This window comes from Ictidomys tridecemlineatus, chromosome 1 (assembly GCF_052094955.1).
Source record: "Ictidomys tridecemlineatus isolate mIctTri1 chromosome 1, mIctTri1.hap1, whole genome shotgun sequence".
In the NCBI taxonomy this organism is placed as follows: Eukaryota; Metazoa; Chordata; class Mammalia; order Rodentia; family Sciuridae; genus Ictidomys; species Ictidomys tridecemlineatus.
This window is the reverse complement of record NC_135477.1, coordinates 30977676-30994039: the sequence shown is the minus strand read 5'-3', so window position 1 is coordinate 30994039 and position 16364 is coordinate 30977676. Positions and strand designations below refer to the sequence as shown.

General features: G+C 44.3%; 1 protein-coding gene across 50 annotated transcripts in view; it reads right to left on the bottom strand.

The window, feature by feature from the left end:
• Positions 1-16364, bottom strand: part of Sorbs1 (sorbin and SH3 domain containing 1) — a 231072-nt gene that overhangs the window by 24332 nt on the left and 190376 nt on the right. For 27 of the 50 annotated variants that reach the window (XM_078035698.1, XM_078035761.1, XM_078035799.1 and 24 more), the window contains 4 exons: positions 14278-14450; positions 11594-11679; positions 7687-7854; positions 3405-3451 (listed from right to left, as the gene is read on the bottom strand). In XM_078035698.1, the coding sequence (XP_077891824.1) occupies positions 3405-3451; positions 7687-7854; positions 11594-11679; positions 14278-14450 (474 nt within the window). Of the gene's footprint in view, positions 1-3404; positions 3452-7686; positions 7855-11593; positions 11680-12325; positions 13766-14277; positions 14451-16364 lie in introns of all 50 variants that reach the window. The other 23 variants (XM_078035975.1, XM_078036115.1, XM_078036214.1 and 20 more) reach the window with 2 other exon arrangements.

Below are 16364 nucleotides of genomic sequence, written 5' to 3'. Positions count from 1 at the left end.
GGTCATTTTAGCAGAGTTTCAAACGTGCGAGATTAAGACACTTCAGTTTGTTAGCAAAAAGAGACTTCAAGAAGAGCCAAAGGGGACACATTACAGAAGAGGGGGCTCCATATTTGGAAGTGAGAAATGCTCTATTCAGGAAATTATGTCACACTGGGCGTTTTTCCAGTCTTGTGGGGGATGCGTGTTAACATTCAAACTGACTCGCACTTGAAAGTGCTCGGGGGGCCTTATTAGTTTGCTGTGGTTTTCTTCATACATTTCTTTGTGAGCGCTGTCTAAAAGTTTAGAATACTGACAGCACCACATTGCAATGCAGCCGGAAGTCTTAACTGATGTTTATTCCATTATTCCAAAAATGTCTCCTCCTGAATCTCCTTGCCACCTCCACTGCCTTCTCCATCCTAGCAAGGCATGCCCGTGTGGCTTTAAGTCATCCTCAATTCATTTATCACATACTGATACCCTTCTATCATTTCATCCATTTAGTCGTCTACCCACCCACTTGTTTTACCATCCATCTTTCTATCATACCGTAGAAACGCTCTGAAGTTAGGTAGATCTGGGTTTAAATCCCTGTCTATGATTTACTAGCTTTGGGACTCTAGAAGATCTATTTAATCTTCCTGAGTCACTGTTCCTTTATCTGATGATAATGGCTCACTCAGAGTTGAAGAATGCAGACATAGACTGCAAATGAAACACCATGCACAGCGCCCGCTCTAAAGCTAACATCCATTGAATGTTCATTCCCTGTCTTTTCAACATGAGAAAAGAGATCTTGAAAAGAAAAGTGGATTTACTGTAAGCACTCTTGATGCAATTTTCCACTTTTCCATATCCATCCCTTTGCTTGACTCTATGATAATGATAGTCACATCCAACCAGGGCTTCTTTTTAAATACAATGAGACAAAAAGTAAAATTCTGAACAAAATGAAAACTTAAGAGGATAACAAAAATTGTAATGTGATATTCTTTGAATTAATAAAAAAAATCTAGATCTTTTTTCATGTGCATCAAACCAACAGGAAGAAAGGTCTCTGTAACATGGAAGGGGTGTGACTGTTTTGCAGTGTGCCCAGAAGTCCCATAGTAAGTGAGAGCTAAACAACAGGCACATCGGGAAAACTTTACACAAAGTCGGCTCTGTGCTGAATAAAAGCACAAGGCAGCCTCTGTGGGTCTTACAGTGGGGAGAGAGGATCCCGACCCTGAAGAGGCATGTGAAGGGAGTCTGAGGCATTTGTTTCCTGTGAGGAGGAAGGCCTCTGGCTACATTTTTGCCCCAGCCCTCCTTAGGGTGTCTTGAATTCCCACTCCTTTTAATCCCAAGTGCGGGCACCAAGATGCGACAAGATCCTCAGCATATCCGCCCTGCTGGAGGTGTGCAAGCTCTGAAATCCGCTACCCTGAGTATCTCGTAGCTATGAAGGCAGTGTAAGGGCTGAAATGGCCCTACTGTTAAGCAAAGGAGGAGGTCAACTTGTATGAGAGATGTGGCCAAGGTGAGATCTGTAGCTGTGGCCAGAGAAGATACACCACAGCATCCGGGGGCTGCCATTCTTCCTGAACTACGGATCACTCCTCCAGTTCCAAAAGAACCAGGTGGCCAGGTCTGGTGGTAAGAAGGTTTGGGAAATAGTAACATGATACCAGTCTGGAATGTCATTGCGTACATGAGCACAGCACAGGTGAAATCCAGTGGGGAAAGAAATCTGGTTAATTTTGTTGATCCAGTGTTCCCTCGGCACACTTTTTTGAATAAGCACTATAAGGAAAGATAAAACCAAGGGATTGGAGAGCTTAAAAAATAAGACTTTCCATGGACTTGGCTCATCCATTTTTTTTTTCCTAAGTCCTATCGACATTTTTTAGAGGTGGCATGTGATAAAAACACTGAGTCAGGAAAAGGGAGCCAGCTTTCCAGCATTGGCAATGTTTTAAATGTTGGCAATTTCCATGGATGTCAGCCTTCTCACCTCTTCTATTTCATAGGGTTGCTCAAAGAAAAAAAATGTTTTAAATTATGCTATATGCATTTACGAATATTTCATAATGAATTCCACTTTTATATAAAATCATAATGGAAAGTGTATTCATATTGTGTGTGTGTGTGTGTGTGTGTGTGTTGGGTACAGTGTGAGTATTAACTTCTGCTATACTGTGCAAAATGTTTTACAAGTATCATTGTGACATCTTTTTATCCTCATCTTACAGAGGAGGAAACTAAGGGTGGCAGGGATGGATAAATGTAGAGTCACAGAGATGTAAATGGCATAGTCAGGATTTGAACTCAGGACTTCCTGACCCAGAAACATAATATCTTTATAATACATTACACAGCCGCCTTTCAGCGGATGGGCTAAAGAACTGAAAAATATACCAGGCTCATGCTTAGGCACTAGAGTCTGTGGCCTGGTCATTCGTATTGCATTGGAGGATATCAGAACCACAGCTGAGCAGCCTCCACACAGTGTTTACTATGGTCCACAGAAGAGACCTCTCCCTCTCATCACCAGGGAGAGGCCTCCCATTGGCAGGGCAGGGGTTGCTGCTGGAAATGATATTTTTGGCTGCCAATGAAAAGTCATGGCCTGTTTCAATCTATAATCAAATATAAAGCTGAAAGTTTCCTTTTGGAACCCAGTCTTTGGTAGCATTTCCCAAATGGTTTTCCATGGGAAACAGAAAAGTTTCCTGTTCTCCTAAATTTAGAAAGCACTAGACTAAATAAGTTTAATTAAGTTTCTTCCTTGAAAGATTTCTAGTTATTAATATGCTAATAGAAAAGCATCTTCTCAGGTGGGGAGAGGTCTAAATTCAGCACACAGTGGGGCCTTCACTCATTTCTGTAACAGGTCCTTCTTTTGAGAAACATCTTACGGAGCCAGTACTTTGAGGCGCACACTCAGATGTGTCTCCTGTGGATCCCCATAGGCCTTTATTTTGGGGGGATGTTATTGTAAAACTACTAAAGTTTGACTCCTAGAGGCTGGTTCTGGTTCCTTCCATAGCAGGGCTGGGGTCAGCTCAAGCTACCACTTCATCAAGCAAACAGAGCTCCTATAGAAGAGGAGGCCAGGTGGTACAGTGCAGAGCCCAGCTCGGGTGCCAGGTTGCCTGGGTTGCAATCCTGACTCTATCACTTAACCTTCACCTTACAGGACTTCAGCTTCCTCATTTGTTCAGTGGGGATAATAGTACCCATCCACAGGATTTAATCCCCATTCATATGGGTGAATGAGTTAACATATGCAGTATATTTTAAGTAGAGCCTGGCATGTAAATTACTATTTTAAAAAAATAATTGTTAATCATTTCTCCAACACTATTCTATAGGCAAACTTCTGTGTTTCCAAGAGGCAGCTAAGAAGACAAATAAATAGAATCAGTGGCACTTACTTTAGTGTCTGCGCTTTAAAGTCAAATTTGGCTCTGGCAGGTCTCATCTAAACATAAGAAACAATAGCAAGTTAAAATAATTATTCACGTGCAATAAAAAGGATGCATTTTCATATGTTTCTAGAAAGCAAAGCAGAAAATTTTTGCCTAACCAGTTCATTCTGATATAGAAATGGGAGCCAAATTCCTGTGTCTGACCTTGGCAGAACACTAGATGAACACTGAGTCCACTGTATCCTGCATGAGGGTCAGATTTAGGGAAGAAATGGTTTGAAAAGCCTCCAAAGCTTAAGTACTGGACCCCAAAACATGCTGATTGTGGCTATGGGGGGAAAATATTTCAGGGAGAAATCCCAAGACATTTCTTTTTTTGCATTTTTACTCCAGGGGATATTTCTATTTGCCTAACCTAAATTATAATCTGCAAGGGGATGAAGCTCTGATTCACTTCTTATGGCATCTTCAACTCTCTATATTTCTCATGGTCTGTGAGATCATCCCAAAACCAGCCAGAGCAAGCCCTGAGCTCATCCTCTCTCTGCAGACTTCCCCTTCTGCTGGGGTAGCGCTCTCCTCCCAGAGGACCATGCCTGGAAGTGAGCCCCTGCCCCTTCTCCACTTTCTCATCAAGTTTGTCAGTAAGTCACGCCTGCCCGCCCTTGGTCCACAACCCCCTTGCTCAGATCTGACCTCTGCTTCCCACTGGCACAAAGCTTCCTTTGACTTCACCTTCCCTTCCCTCTAATCTACTGTCACCCAGGAGCACAAATAGCATTCCTCAAATTCTTCCCCATGACTTTCTTGCTTTGATGTTGGCTTTGGCTCTCAAACTGTCCCTCAGATCACATCTCAATTCTTGACATGGGTCACTCCTCCCCACTCTTACCTAACTGCTTTTATCTCTATTACACGCTTCCTGTTTCAGTCTGGCAAATCTATCTGCAACATCTCTACTAAGCTCCCAGATCTGCCTGTAATTTCTTCACCTCCAATTCTAGCAAGAATTTCATCTTTATTATCATTCTTATTTGTATATCTTTCTTCCTCATCTTTAAAAGTAGTTATTTCTTTTTTATTAAGATGATGGGGAATAGAAATCATGTATGTAAACAAGCTATTTCTAGCTTCCAGTGCAATTCTGTGTTCCAGCCATGAGCAGCTCTAACCTCTCTAAACTTGCCAACTGTCATGACCTACTGATCTCGGGGAGCGATGTGATGAAAGTGAAAGTGCATGTCCTCTTCAATATTAGAAGGTGTGAAAAGAGCAGAAGGAAAAAAAGAAAAACGGAACAGTAGGTGGGAAAAGAAATAGTATGTATGTATGTATGTATGCATTTATGCAGCACTAGGGATTGAACACAGGGGTGCTCTAGCACTCCATTATATTCTTGGCTCTTTTTATATTTTTTATTTTGAGACGGGGTCTGGCAAAGTTGTCTATGCTTGTCTGGAACTTGTAATCCTCCAGCTTCTGCCCCTCAAGTAGCTGGGATTATAGATGTGTGCCATCATGCCTTGTCAAGAAAATGGCATTTAAAAGCTTCATCAAGCTTAGTTTTTTTTTTTTTGAGGGGGGCAGTGGTACCGAAGATTGAACTCAGAGCCACATCCCAGCCCTATTTTGTATTTTATTTAGAGACAGGTCTCACTGAGTTGCTTAGAGCCTTGCTTTTGCTGAGGCTGGCTTTGAACTCTCAATTCCCCTGCCTCAGCCTCTGTAGCCGCTGGGATTACAGGCATATGCCAACACATCTAGCTTCAGTTTAGGATTTTAATACTTTACTGATATGCCCATAATTTTATGTACCTTGAGGCAGGGCCTTGCAGAGATCTTCTTAAGGGTGGTGAATTCTCCACAGGAATGTTTTAATTTTGAATTTTCATGTTGATGTTTCTATCTATCTATACACATTCATTATTCGAGGCCAACTGAATAACCACCTTATAATCAAGTTAATGCTACACAATTTTAATGCCTATGTTTGTGCCTATAGCCTATGTTCGTGCCTATAGGTAACCAAAGAGTATAATTTAACAACTGGGCATGAATAAGAAAAGAATGGATGTGGGATTAATGATAAATGACAAGGTCATCAGAAGACCCAATGACCAAATCTGTAAAGATAAAAATTTCAGTGATTCCAGAAGAAAAAAGTGGGGGAAGGGGAGGTCCCCATGTCACCCAGTTGTAGAGCTGTGAGAACATTAAAAAAAATTATACCAAAGCAGTATGTAATCATGTTTGAATGGTAAATAAGTTTTGTCAAAATGATATCACGGAACAATTAAACTAATAAAGTTGTACAGGTGTGTGGTCTATAATTTAATTTATAAATTGGATTAGGTTAATAAAGAGGGCTGGTGACTTTTTTTTTTCATTAAAGGTTATTCATACGTTATTTAAGGTTGAGAAACGCTGATGCCACTGAACTCCTAAGAAGTGTATGGGAGTCACGATGGCTACACAAAGCAGCGGCTTCCTCTTTACTCTCCTGTAGCTCCAGAGACCACACCCATCTTAATCTCTCTGGTTCTCACAGCATTGTGTAACTTACTACAAGGAAAGATAACTGTGTATGAGGGAGGGTCTTTCACTCCCAGCTCCCCAGGAGCACAGACTGAGTCCTGTTCATGCCTCCAGCGGGTTCTCACACAGAATTACTCCCACCCAAGATCTACTGAGTAAGAACAAAGTGCATCCACACAACACGCCACGCCTGGGACTTGTTGGGTTCTACTTTCTCGTGTCTATCAGTCACCTTCCAAGGAGATGATTCTCAAAATGTGGCTCCTAAATGGACGTCATCAATATTTCCTAGGAACTTGCAAGTTCTCGGACCCCACCCGAGAATCAGAAACTCTGCAGGTGAGGCCCAGGAATTTTATCAAGTTTCCAGGGGGTTCTGATGCACAAATTTGAGAACTATTGCTCTCGTAGGGAGGTGGGGCCCCTGAGGGGGAATGCCTGCCTCGGTCCATGGTCGTCTACCTGAGCTGTACTTCATTTACATGGGTCACAGGGGTATCTTTGCATGTTCCCATTTGCATCCTCATCCACAGGCAGGAAGGCCTGCACAGGAGGGTCAACCCATCACCAGAGCCTTCATAACAGGGCTGTTCCAAGGGGGATCCAGAAGACTGAGGGCTAAGGGACTTCCCTTCCCAGGCAATTGAGTAACATTTTCTTTTTCTCCACACTTTAAAGTCTCCTTCCCCTCCCAGCTTTCCTTCTTTAAATCTGATTGCCAGATGCCTTCAATTTCTTAAAAAAAAAAAAAAGACAAACATCTGTCACTCAAAAGACAGAAAAGATAAAAGCATTAATATTAATCTACTATACTGATAGATTATAAAACTACATATTGCGGATCCCATTCCCCCACCCTCCACCCCAAGTCCCAGACACAAATGCTTCCCCCAAACAAGACTATCTTCAGCAGGGCTACTTAAGGGTTAAGTGGCACAGCATAATCTCTTACGCAAGAGGCAGCATTTGGCCAGCACAAGAATTCCAACATATTGACCTTGGTGTAGGAGGCCAAGACCCAGATAAAGTCACTTCAAAGTTTTGTTCTTTGTTCCTATGATAATATTAAGTTTTTGTAATCTTAGAAATGTCAAAATTAAGAGAACAAATGAAACGTCTCTCAGAGAGCTCTCTGACTCTCCATGGGTTTATCCTAACTGCAAAAATCTTCACATTTTAAAAGTCTTCAGTGAGGTGCCACAGCGCCACTGAACAAGCCTTACAATTAATACATCTGCACACAAGCTGCAGTATTGTTCTCTGAGATTTTCATAGCAATGTTACTAAGTTGGGGGGAGGGCTTTTGTAAATGGCACAGTATTGATAACTTTTGTGATATAAGTTGCATTAACCATCTCTTTAAAGAAGATTCTTGCAATTGTTCACACCATAGCTACCAATGCACGTGGCCTCAGGTACAAGGTCTCCAAGCAATATACACAGGCAACACAGAATCATGATACAATGCAGCATGGAGAGGACTGGACTTATGAAGGCAGCCGAGGCTCTAAGCATGCATTAGGGGTGTGCGTCAGCGGATCCCGGTCCCACAGCCAGGCATGCTTGAGCATACAGAGCACAGAATGTAATGGGGCTCATGTCCATTCACCAGCCACAAGAGCCAAAGCAAGGCTAAGGGAAGCCAGGATGACAGATGCTGTTTGGAGAACTAAATTGACCTACATAGGGCAATGCTGAAGGGAGGCAAATATTGCTTTGGGTCAAGCAGCAGTTTGAGGCAACCAAAACAGACCTCTGACCCAGATTTCCTTTTTGCAGTATCGTCTATATTGAGGAGGTCCCCAAAGCGCTCATTAGTGATAAATTGATGGTGCGTCGGGATGACGCCCGTGTGGCGTCGAGCTGCAATATCGGCCTCTTCTTGCTCGCGCTTAAGTCGTCTCTGGTCCGCTAAAAGTTTCTGCCATGAAATTGCATAAAATAGGCAGTGAATCATCTGGTCCAGGGCATTAGAAAACTGCCAACAAAAGCAACTAAGGAAGAAGGTGTTGCGTGAACCATGAGGAGACTTTAAGGGTCAGATGGCTATAACTCTATGTTCCCATAGTAACCACCCTTCACATTCAGCAGGAAGGAGAGCGCACTGCCTAGGAGAAATCTGGGGAGAGCTGGGATCCAGGGAGGATCGATTCTATAAGATCACACTCTCAGCCAAGTCTCCTGCCTTCTGGCAGCAAAGGCCAGGTGACCCAGGGGGGCACATCCAGGGCACTGCAAGGATGCTGGGCAGCCATCGGGAAAAGTCAGGCCCACCATCCTTTGGAGTTAGATGTTCGTGGGTGCACTTCAGGACCCAGTTTATTTCTATTTTTAAAGACCTTTTAAAATAATCAAACAATGTTGCTTTTTTACCACCTCACTTGGGCACATCCCACAGTAGTTCCCAAGGCAGAACCAGGGCTGGCTGATGACTCCTGTGCACGTTAGGCCTATTAAATCTGCCCTAGGATTTCATTACCTTGTAACCAGGTAATTCTGCTGCTTCCTCTTTCGGTTACTCCTATATGTTCTCCACAGAGTGGCACTGCCCACTTCATAAAATAAGGCACCCCTTCTAAGCCAGCCCACTCCTCTCTGGGCACAATTTTTAGGAGCCCTTAGAATATGTATTAAAGGCTATGTGATTGACAGCCCCAGTTTTTCTTTTAAGAAAAGTCTAACTTTTTCTTTTTTGTAGTTGTAGATGGACAGCATGCCTTTATTTTTATGTGATGCTGAGACTTGAACCCAGTGCCTCACACGTGCTAGGCTCTGCCACTGAGCTATAGCCCCAGCCCCCCAGTTACATTCTTATAGAACTATTTCTTCATTAGATTAAAATAAAGCTGAGTTTAAGGGAATGATGTAGACTGTAAATATCAAAAATAAGCTAAGAATAATGGTACCTGGGGTTAAAAGAAACAATTTTTTTTCTATACTAGGAAAATAGTCATCTCGTTCTATTTTTTGTTTGTTTTTCAGTCCTGGAGATTGAACCCAGAAATGTTCCACCACTGAGATACGTCCCTAGCTCTTTTTAATTTTTTTTTTAAATTTAAGAAACAGTATCATAGCCAGGCATAGTCACACATGCCTGTAATCCCAGCAGCTTGGGAGGCTGAGGCAGGAGAATTGAGAGTTCAAAGCCAGCCTCATCAACGGAGAGGTGCTAAATAACTCAGTGAGACCCTGTCTCTAAATAAAATACAAAATAGGACTGGGGATGTAGCTCTGTGGTCGAGTGCCCCTGAGTTCAATCCCCAGTACCCCCCCCCCCCAAAAAAAAAGGAGAATAAAGGGTATCAATCACAAAGTTGCCCAAGCTGGCCTCAAACTGGAAATCTTCCTATCTCAGCCTCCCTAGTTGTTGGGATTACATGGATGGACTCCAGGACCCAGTTTATTTCTAGTTTTAAAGACCTTTTAAAATAATCAAGCAAAGTTGCTTTTTACCAAATGCCCTCATTGTCTATTGAAATGGTCCAACAGAAAAGACTTTTAATTGTGTCTCCTAAAGCACAACAATCTTACATTTCTAGGATTAATGTCCCTTATAGGAAAGCATTAATTAGAATGGATAATTCTCAGCATGCTCAATAAAACATTAGTTTTCTTCCAGCAGGCGATTAAATACCTCATATGACATCTATCTCCAAAGGATGGTGGGCCTGACTTTTCTACCGGGTCTACAAATAACAACTCATCAAACAGCTGTGGCATTTCCAGTATTCAGTAAATGGCTATAAAGATTAAATGAGAAAAGAAAGTGCTTTGCAAAGCGCAGTACCATGAAAAGAGCACTGGCCCAGGAAACTGGAGCTTTGATTCCTAGTTCTGCCTCTGGTATAAGTTAACTTGCCAGGTGGTCCTGGGTAAGCCCCTCCTTGCTGTGGTCCTCTCCAGAACAAAACAAGGGAGTTGGCTACGTGACCATACTGACGATTACAGGATGGACATTTTCTGCACTGCCATTATCATCAATGTTAATAATAAAGCATTTGCATGAAGTGGTGCAGACTGACACCCCCACAGCTGGGAGGTGTCTGTTGTTCCTGCAGTGGGCACAGACTCGTGCTCGAGGCTGCCACACACCCTTGTCGAAACCTCTGGTACTGTACCTCTGGCTCTGTGGATGAGGTTAAATAACATCAGAGGAAGCAAACATCAGATGGAGTGAAGCTCTCACTCAACCCAGAGCTTAAATGTGACCTCAGTAGATCTGTCAGGCCCGTGGTTTAACCACAGAAGCCAAAAAAACATGGGTAAAGACACAAACTATTCCAGGGTCTGTAGGTCAGCATCATTCAGGAAGCAAGCTGCTCACATTCTGTAAGCAACTTATAGTTAAATCAAGTAAGTAAAATATGCCCCCCTGTGTAGCAGGAACAAATTCTACCACAAAACCTTCCGCATTGTATACTAGAGTCCCATTACTAGAATGGAATGTCACCTTTCCTCATCACAGCAGTCCAGACCTACGCTTATCTTGTATCTCAGGGGCAGGAAATACTTAACAAAGAGCCATAGAAATCAATCTGTTGTGCATCCTGATGAACACTCATCGTTAGTGAGTTTTGCATTTCCTGATTATAAACAATTCTTTACATCAAATACTTCCCCTTGTCTCCTCCCAGGGGCTGGTACTGAATGCCTAGAGGATGGGGAGAGGAATGGTAGTTTCTTTTTGTCTTTAGTCTCACCTGTCTGGTAGCCATGATTATGATCGTACCTTTCTCCTCAAAGACAAACTTACCCTAAATCCTTAAGGAACTCCACCTAAACACTAGAGCTGCTCAAGACAGCAACAGAAAAAGGGGAAGGGATAGAGTTGTAAACACACAAACACCCCCGGCCCCCGCCCGCCACTATTTCAAACACATCTTGCATCTTTTAACTCATTACAGAAAGTAGGTATTGACCCCTTTTCCTGAGAATGTAAAGCCCACAAAGTGTGCAACATAATGCTTTATCATGGCAGAGGCTTAGGATTTTGCCCACTGGGCTGATACACAGAACTACCTCCCCCTACATCCCCCTACATCCCGGGAAGAATGGGCTCTTTCCTACTACTGCACAGAGATTTCAGTCACTCCAAGTAAATATCCACACACTGAAGTTCTTGGCTGGGGCTTACTAGAACTTCTTGGGGCATCTTCCCCGCCCCCCCCCCCCCAGTTAAAGGCAACTTCCTCAAAGTTGATTTTCATTATTATTTTTCATGTTCCTCTTTTTCCTACTGCATCCTTTTCAATTTGAACAGTGCTTTGTGACAACAGAGGGATAGGCAGAGGGAGAAACGTGGGTGGACTTCCTCTGAGAACATCAAGGCAGGCATTGGGAGGAGGGCAGAAGAGTGAACTCCGGCTCCCAGCTCAGGAGGCACTGAGAGAAGCTGTGAGCAGAGGCTGCTCTGTGCCTCCCATGCAGCAGTGATAGCTGGACCAGGTACTTTTAACTGAGTGCCCGTGGGGAAACTGATCCCACTTTTTGGAAAAGCAGGTTAAAAAGGACTGATGGAACCTATAAAAAGTCATTTGCAAAAACCCCAATCTTTGCTTCCATCCACTGGACCACATTACCTCTGATAGGTGTCTAGAATGCTACTTCCTTCATGATTTTCACTGCACAAGTGCTAGGAGATTTAAAAAGATGAGATTTACCTCTTTATCATCATGACGCCTTCGAATAAATTCTTCTGTAGATTCCAAGTAATCAGCTGGTATAAAATGTCTCGGTGATTCAGAATCTTCAAAACAACAAAGTCGTGTTAAAAAACAGGCAAATGTTTAGTGTGAAACCAGGTCAAGAAAAGATTTCACCTTTCTTTTATTATAAACAAAAGTCCTCATTGATTCACGATCAGTAACCAAATTCTGAAGGAAACAACCTAAACCCACCTCTCCCTCGTGCTTTTTAGGTTTACTTGCAAGCTAGTTTAATATGAAGAAAACTAACCAGAAGGCAAACGGTGAACAAAAGGAGAAGGCATTCTTTGACTGTCCCTACAAAGAGGCATCGTGCAGGCTCTACGGGGACAAACCGTACACTTACACACACAGGGCCACGGAGAGAGGCTGCCTCTCCAAAAACCACAGGTGGGCTGGGATTGGTGCAAACAGCAAGGGGCTTGAGAGTTCAAATGGGCACATTTCTCAGATGAGCTAATCGGCCAATTTTTCTTTCGAAACACGGTTTGGTGGTTAGTCTAAATGACATGGGAGATCTGTTTTTAAAGAAGTGCAGCCACTACAAGCCATGGTTAATTGCCAAGCAAAACAAACAGAAGCAAAGGACAGAGAAGGAAATGAGCACCAGGGACACACGGGAGGAAGGGGCAGAGCAAGCCATGTGGAGACAAGGAGGTGAGACTGGTCAAACACATAAAATGCCACCTCCACGGGATGGTGCCAGTTCACTTTGTGGGTTGTTGTTCCTGTCCAGGCCGTGGTCTGAGTATGGCACAGAGTTCCCATTATTAATGGCCCTCGGGCCGTCCTCCAGGATCATGGGTCTCTCCTGAGGGGGCTCTGAGCTGCGGCTAAGCCTGGCCATGGCGTGTCGGGAAGACAGGCGGGTGGGAACCAAGGGCTTCCCCCCAGAGGAGGGCTGATCCTGATGGGGCTGACCAGGGAGGTCTGGCTTCTGGCCCACCGGGGAAGGCTGTCTGGGATGGTGCTGAAGGGGCTTTTTCAACCGAAAAGGGAGGGGGCTCATCAGGTAGATGTTTCTGAGCAGGGTGCTCCTGTCCCCTCTGGACTCCGGGCGCCAGTCAGCCTGCCTGGAGGACTGCTGCTGCTCATGCTTCCGGATGGTGGTGAAGCGGGTGTACGAGGCGGGGCAAGTGCCCTTGCACTTGTTGAGACGATGTTTAGGGAAATCTCCATGAACACTGCCCTCTCTGCTGTCACTGGAGACATTTGAACAGCGGTCTATCTCATCTGAGCAGGTGGAGAGGGGCTCAGAAGGCACGAGGCCCCTGAAGCCCAAGGTGTGGTCTGCCATATTGCTACATGTCGGGGAGGCATAGACCCCACTGGAGTTCATTCCGTCCACCTCCTTGGGACGGAGCTTGGTTGATTCCAGGAGGGACTCAGCTGAGCGGGCTGAGATCAGTCCACTCCTGGACAGCACAGGCGTCGGGGACTTGCTCAGCCTGCCAGACAGGTCCAGGGATGGCATGGACCGAGACCGCTGAATGAGCTGCTCAAAAGCAGTGATGCGGGAGGAGACAGTATGCTTGGGGATGTGTTCTGAGCCCTCTTGGCTGGACCCCAGCTCGCCCCTGGATAACTCCAGGCTGCTTTTTTCAAAGTGGGAGGCAAGATCCCGCACACTCGAGGAGGAGATGGATCCCAGGGAGAGGCCAGCTCGGTTGATCTGGTGCATGTCCCGATAGAACATGGTGAAGTGCAGCCCAGCCTTTTTGGAGAGAGGGCAGGGCTTCCTGGCACTGGTGCTGTACTCCTGGAGGCTCATGGTGCTGCTGGACTTGCTGTCATAATCCCGCCGGGAGCGCATGAGCAGGTTCTCGATGCTTCCCCCTACCTGGAGGGGGAGGCCTCTTTTGGAATCATTCAAAGAAACACAAAGGTTCTCACAGCTCTGCGCCTTCTCTGAGGGCAACAGGATACTCTTCTGTTCCTGCAAAAGAGCGCTGGGAGCAGAGAGCCTGGGTTTGAATTTGGAAGGAAGGATCTCTGAAATGCAGGCTTTCGCAGCTGACAGGGGCTTCTTGTGCTTACACCCAGGGCCTAAAGCACTGCTAGTATTAAATGTTCGGCTATGAACTGAAGATGAAGAAATCATGTGAGCATTCCCACCTTTACGATCCACTGGTAAGCATGCAGAATAAAATAAACAGACCCATTAGGTTAAAGCTGAAAGCTGCTACAAAAGAAAAAAAAAAAAAACCAAACAAACCAAAAAAAGGAGGTAACATGCTCGTTTGTCATATGGGCTTTTAAAAAATTTCCAGTCGATGTCCGGAAGCAAAATAATCTGTGCTGCAAAGCAGGTGCAAAGATGCAACGAAAGAAATGGCCACCCTGCCAGTTAGGAAAGGCTGAAGCTCAGCTAATTTCTAAGAAAAGGGGATTAGAACAAAAAGGACAGAAATGCTTCAGAGAGAGCAAGGTCAGGGTTCAGAGGGAGGGAAACCATTAATACCAGAAAGAAAAATGGCCGGCGAGAAAACAGGGGAGGGGATACAAGAGGGCTCCGAGGCCTGGATATGGATCTGTAGAGGGCAGAGTTGGTTCCAGTTACAGGAGATTCGCCTGCTGCCAACACTCAGGGAACAGGTGTGAAGGGGAGACAGAGCTGCGGACATCACCCTGTTAATTACCTTTAGTGGAAGCTGAGCTGGAGGGTCTCTTGAGCCCACTCAGGCCCTGAAGAGGGATGTCGCCACCTTCCAAGACACTTTTATAAATCTGTCTCTCGTTCTCCAAGCTAGTAAGGTCCCCAGGAGCCCCATCTGATTCCCTCTTCACTGCATGGAAGTTGGAAGAATATATACTATGAAAAAGGTAATTGTAAAAGAAAGAAGGTGGGGGGGAGATAAGAACAGGAGTTAGCATTTGTAATATTTTTCTCAAAAGCAAATTACCAGCTCAGGGCAAGAGACACAATTCCTGGCATCCTTATCAAGCACTGTGCTTTCTAAAGAGCATTGGGATTTAGACACAGATGTCTACAGACAAAGACAGGTCTGTGGGGCTTAGACACTCAGGAATCTTGTCCAAATAACAAAGCCCTCCAACCGAGATGACTGTGTTTGTGCTTTAAAAGAATAACTCTGCAAAACACTGCCTGTGGAGGAAAGGTGAGGGGTGGGGGGCCAGGAGAAGGATGGAGGAGGGCTGAGGATGGAAGGCTGGGAGAGGATGGGAGAAAAAGTAGGAGAGAGGGCTGGGGACCCAGTGCTACACACAAGATCATATAGTTAAGGACATTAATGGAGGGGCATGGCCCAACATGTGGCCAGCAAATGTCAGCTACTAAAAGCCCATTACTTGGATTTTTTTTTTTTTTAGGTTATTCTGCATGAGCACATGGGCTGATGGAACATTAAAATCAGCAGTGAAAGGAGGAGAGGCCAGCTATCTGGGTACCTAGGAAAATCAGTGACCATGAAAAATGATATACTGGGATTCTATATGCTAATATTTGCTCTTGTTATCACAGGCAGGTGCTTTCTTCTTCTTCTTCCCCGCAAGACACAGGGCCTCACTATGTTGCACAGGCTAACTCTGAACTCCTGCCTAAGCTTCCCAAAAGCTGGAACTATAAGCACAACACAACCACACCCTGCTTCGTAGCCTAATTTTGTACTTAAAGTTTTTGCCCAGAACCTTACGATATGTGCATACGTCTTTGGCCATTTATGTCCTTCATTTATTTTTATCTTATTAAACTCCAGGTATTTTTCATGATACCACAAATTATTTTTGGAATGAGATGGGCACAAAAATATAAAAATACATACTTGCTGATACCCTCCTTTTTCCTAATCATCTCACTTTTTTTATGGCCTCACTAACTGAAACATTGTCGCTGACACATGTATACACACACACACACACACACACACACACACACACACACACACACACACCACTCACTCTTATTAAGGAAACAAATGGCTTCCACCAGGCTGGGTTTTTTTGTTGGTTTGTTTTTGTTTTATGGTACCAGGGGCACTTAACAATTGAGCCACATCCCCATCCCTTTTTAAATTTTATTTAGAGACAGGGCCTTTCTAAATTGCTTAGGGCCTCACTAAATTGCTGAGGCTGGCTTTGAACTTGTGATCCTCCTGTCTCAGCTTCCAGAGTTGCTGAGATTACAGGCAAGTGCCACTGTTCCCAGCACCACAGGGCTGCTTTTAATCCTACTGAAATTAGATTCCTATTATCTTTATGAATTTGTCAGTTCTGAAGACTCACAGCTTGATGGAATTCTTTTATCCAATATTTTATTATGGAATTTATCAAATATATAGAAAAACTAAAGGTTAAAGAGTTATAAAAGTGAACACGGGTATTCTCCTGTTTAGATTCTCCAGGGAACACAAGCTGAATTCGCTCTGTCACGTATCTATCCATCCATCTTTCCTCTGTCTACCCATCAATGATGAGATTTTCCATATTCCATACAGCTAGCCTTCCTTCTGTGTATGACCCCAGTCTCCAAGTCCCTGTAATCACAGATAACAATGGCAATTAATCTACATGCCACCTGGTGAGATGCCCTATGTGGGAGGCATGGTGCTAAGTGCCTAGTGATCATTTTCTCTCTAATCCTCACACACAAACCTACTTCTGCCATTTTTTTTTTCAGATGAAGAAATGAAGCACTGAGAGATTGGGTAACTGTCAGCGCAGGCAGGTTAGCGGGATGGCAGAGCTGGAACCTGAACCACACTGTTAG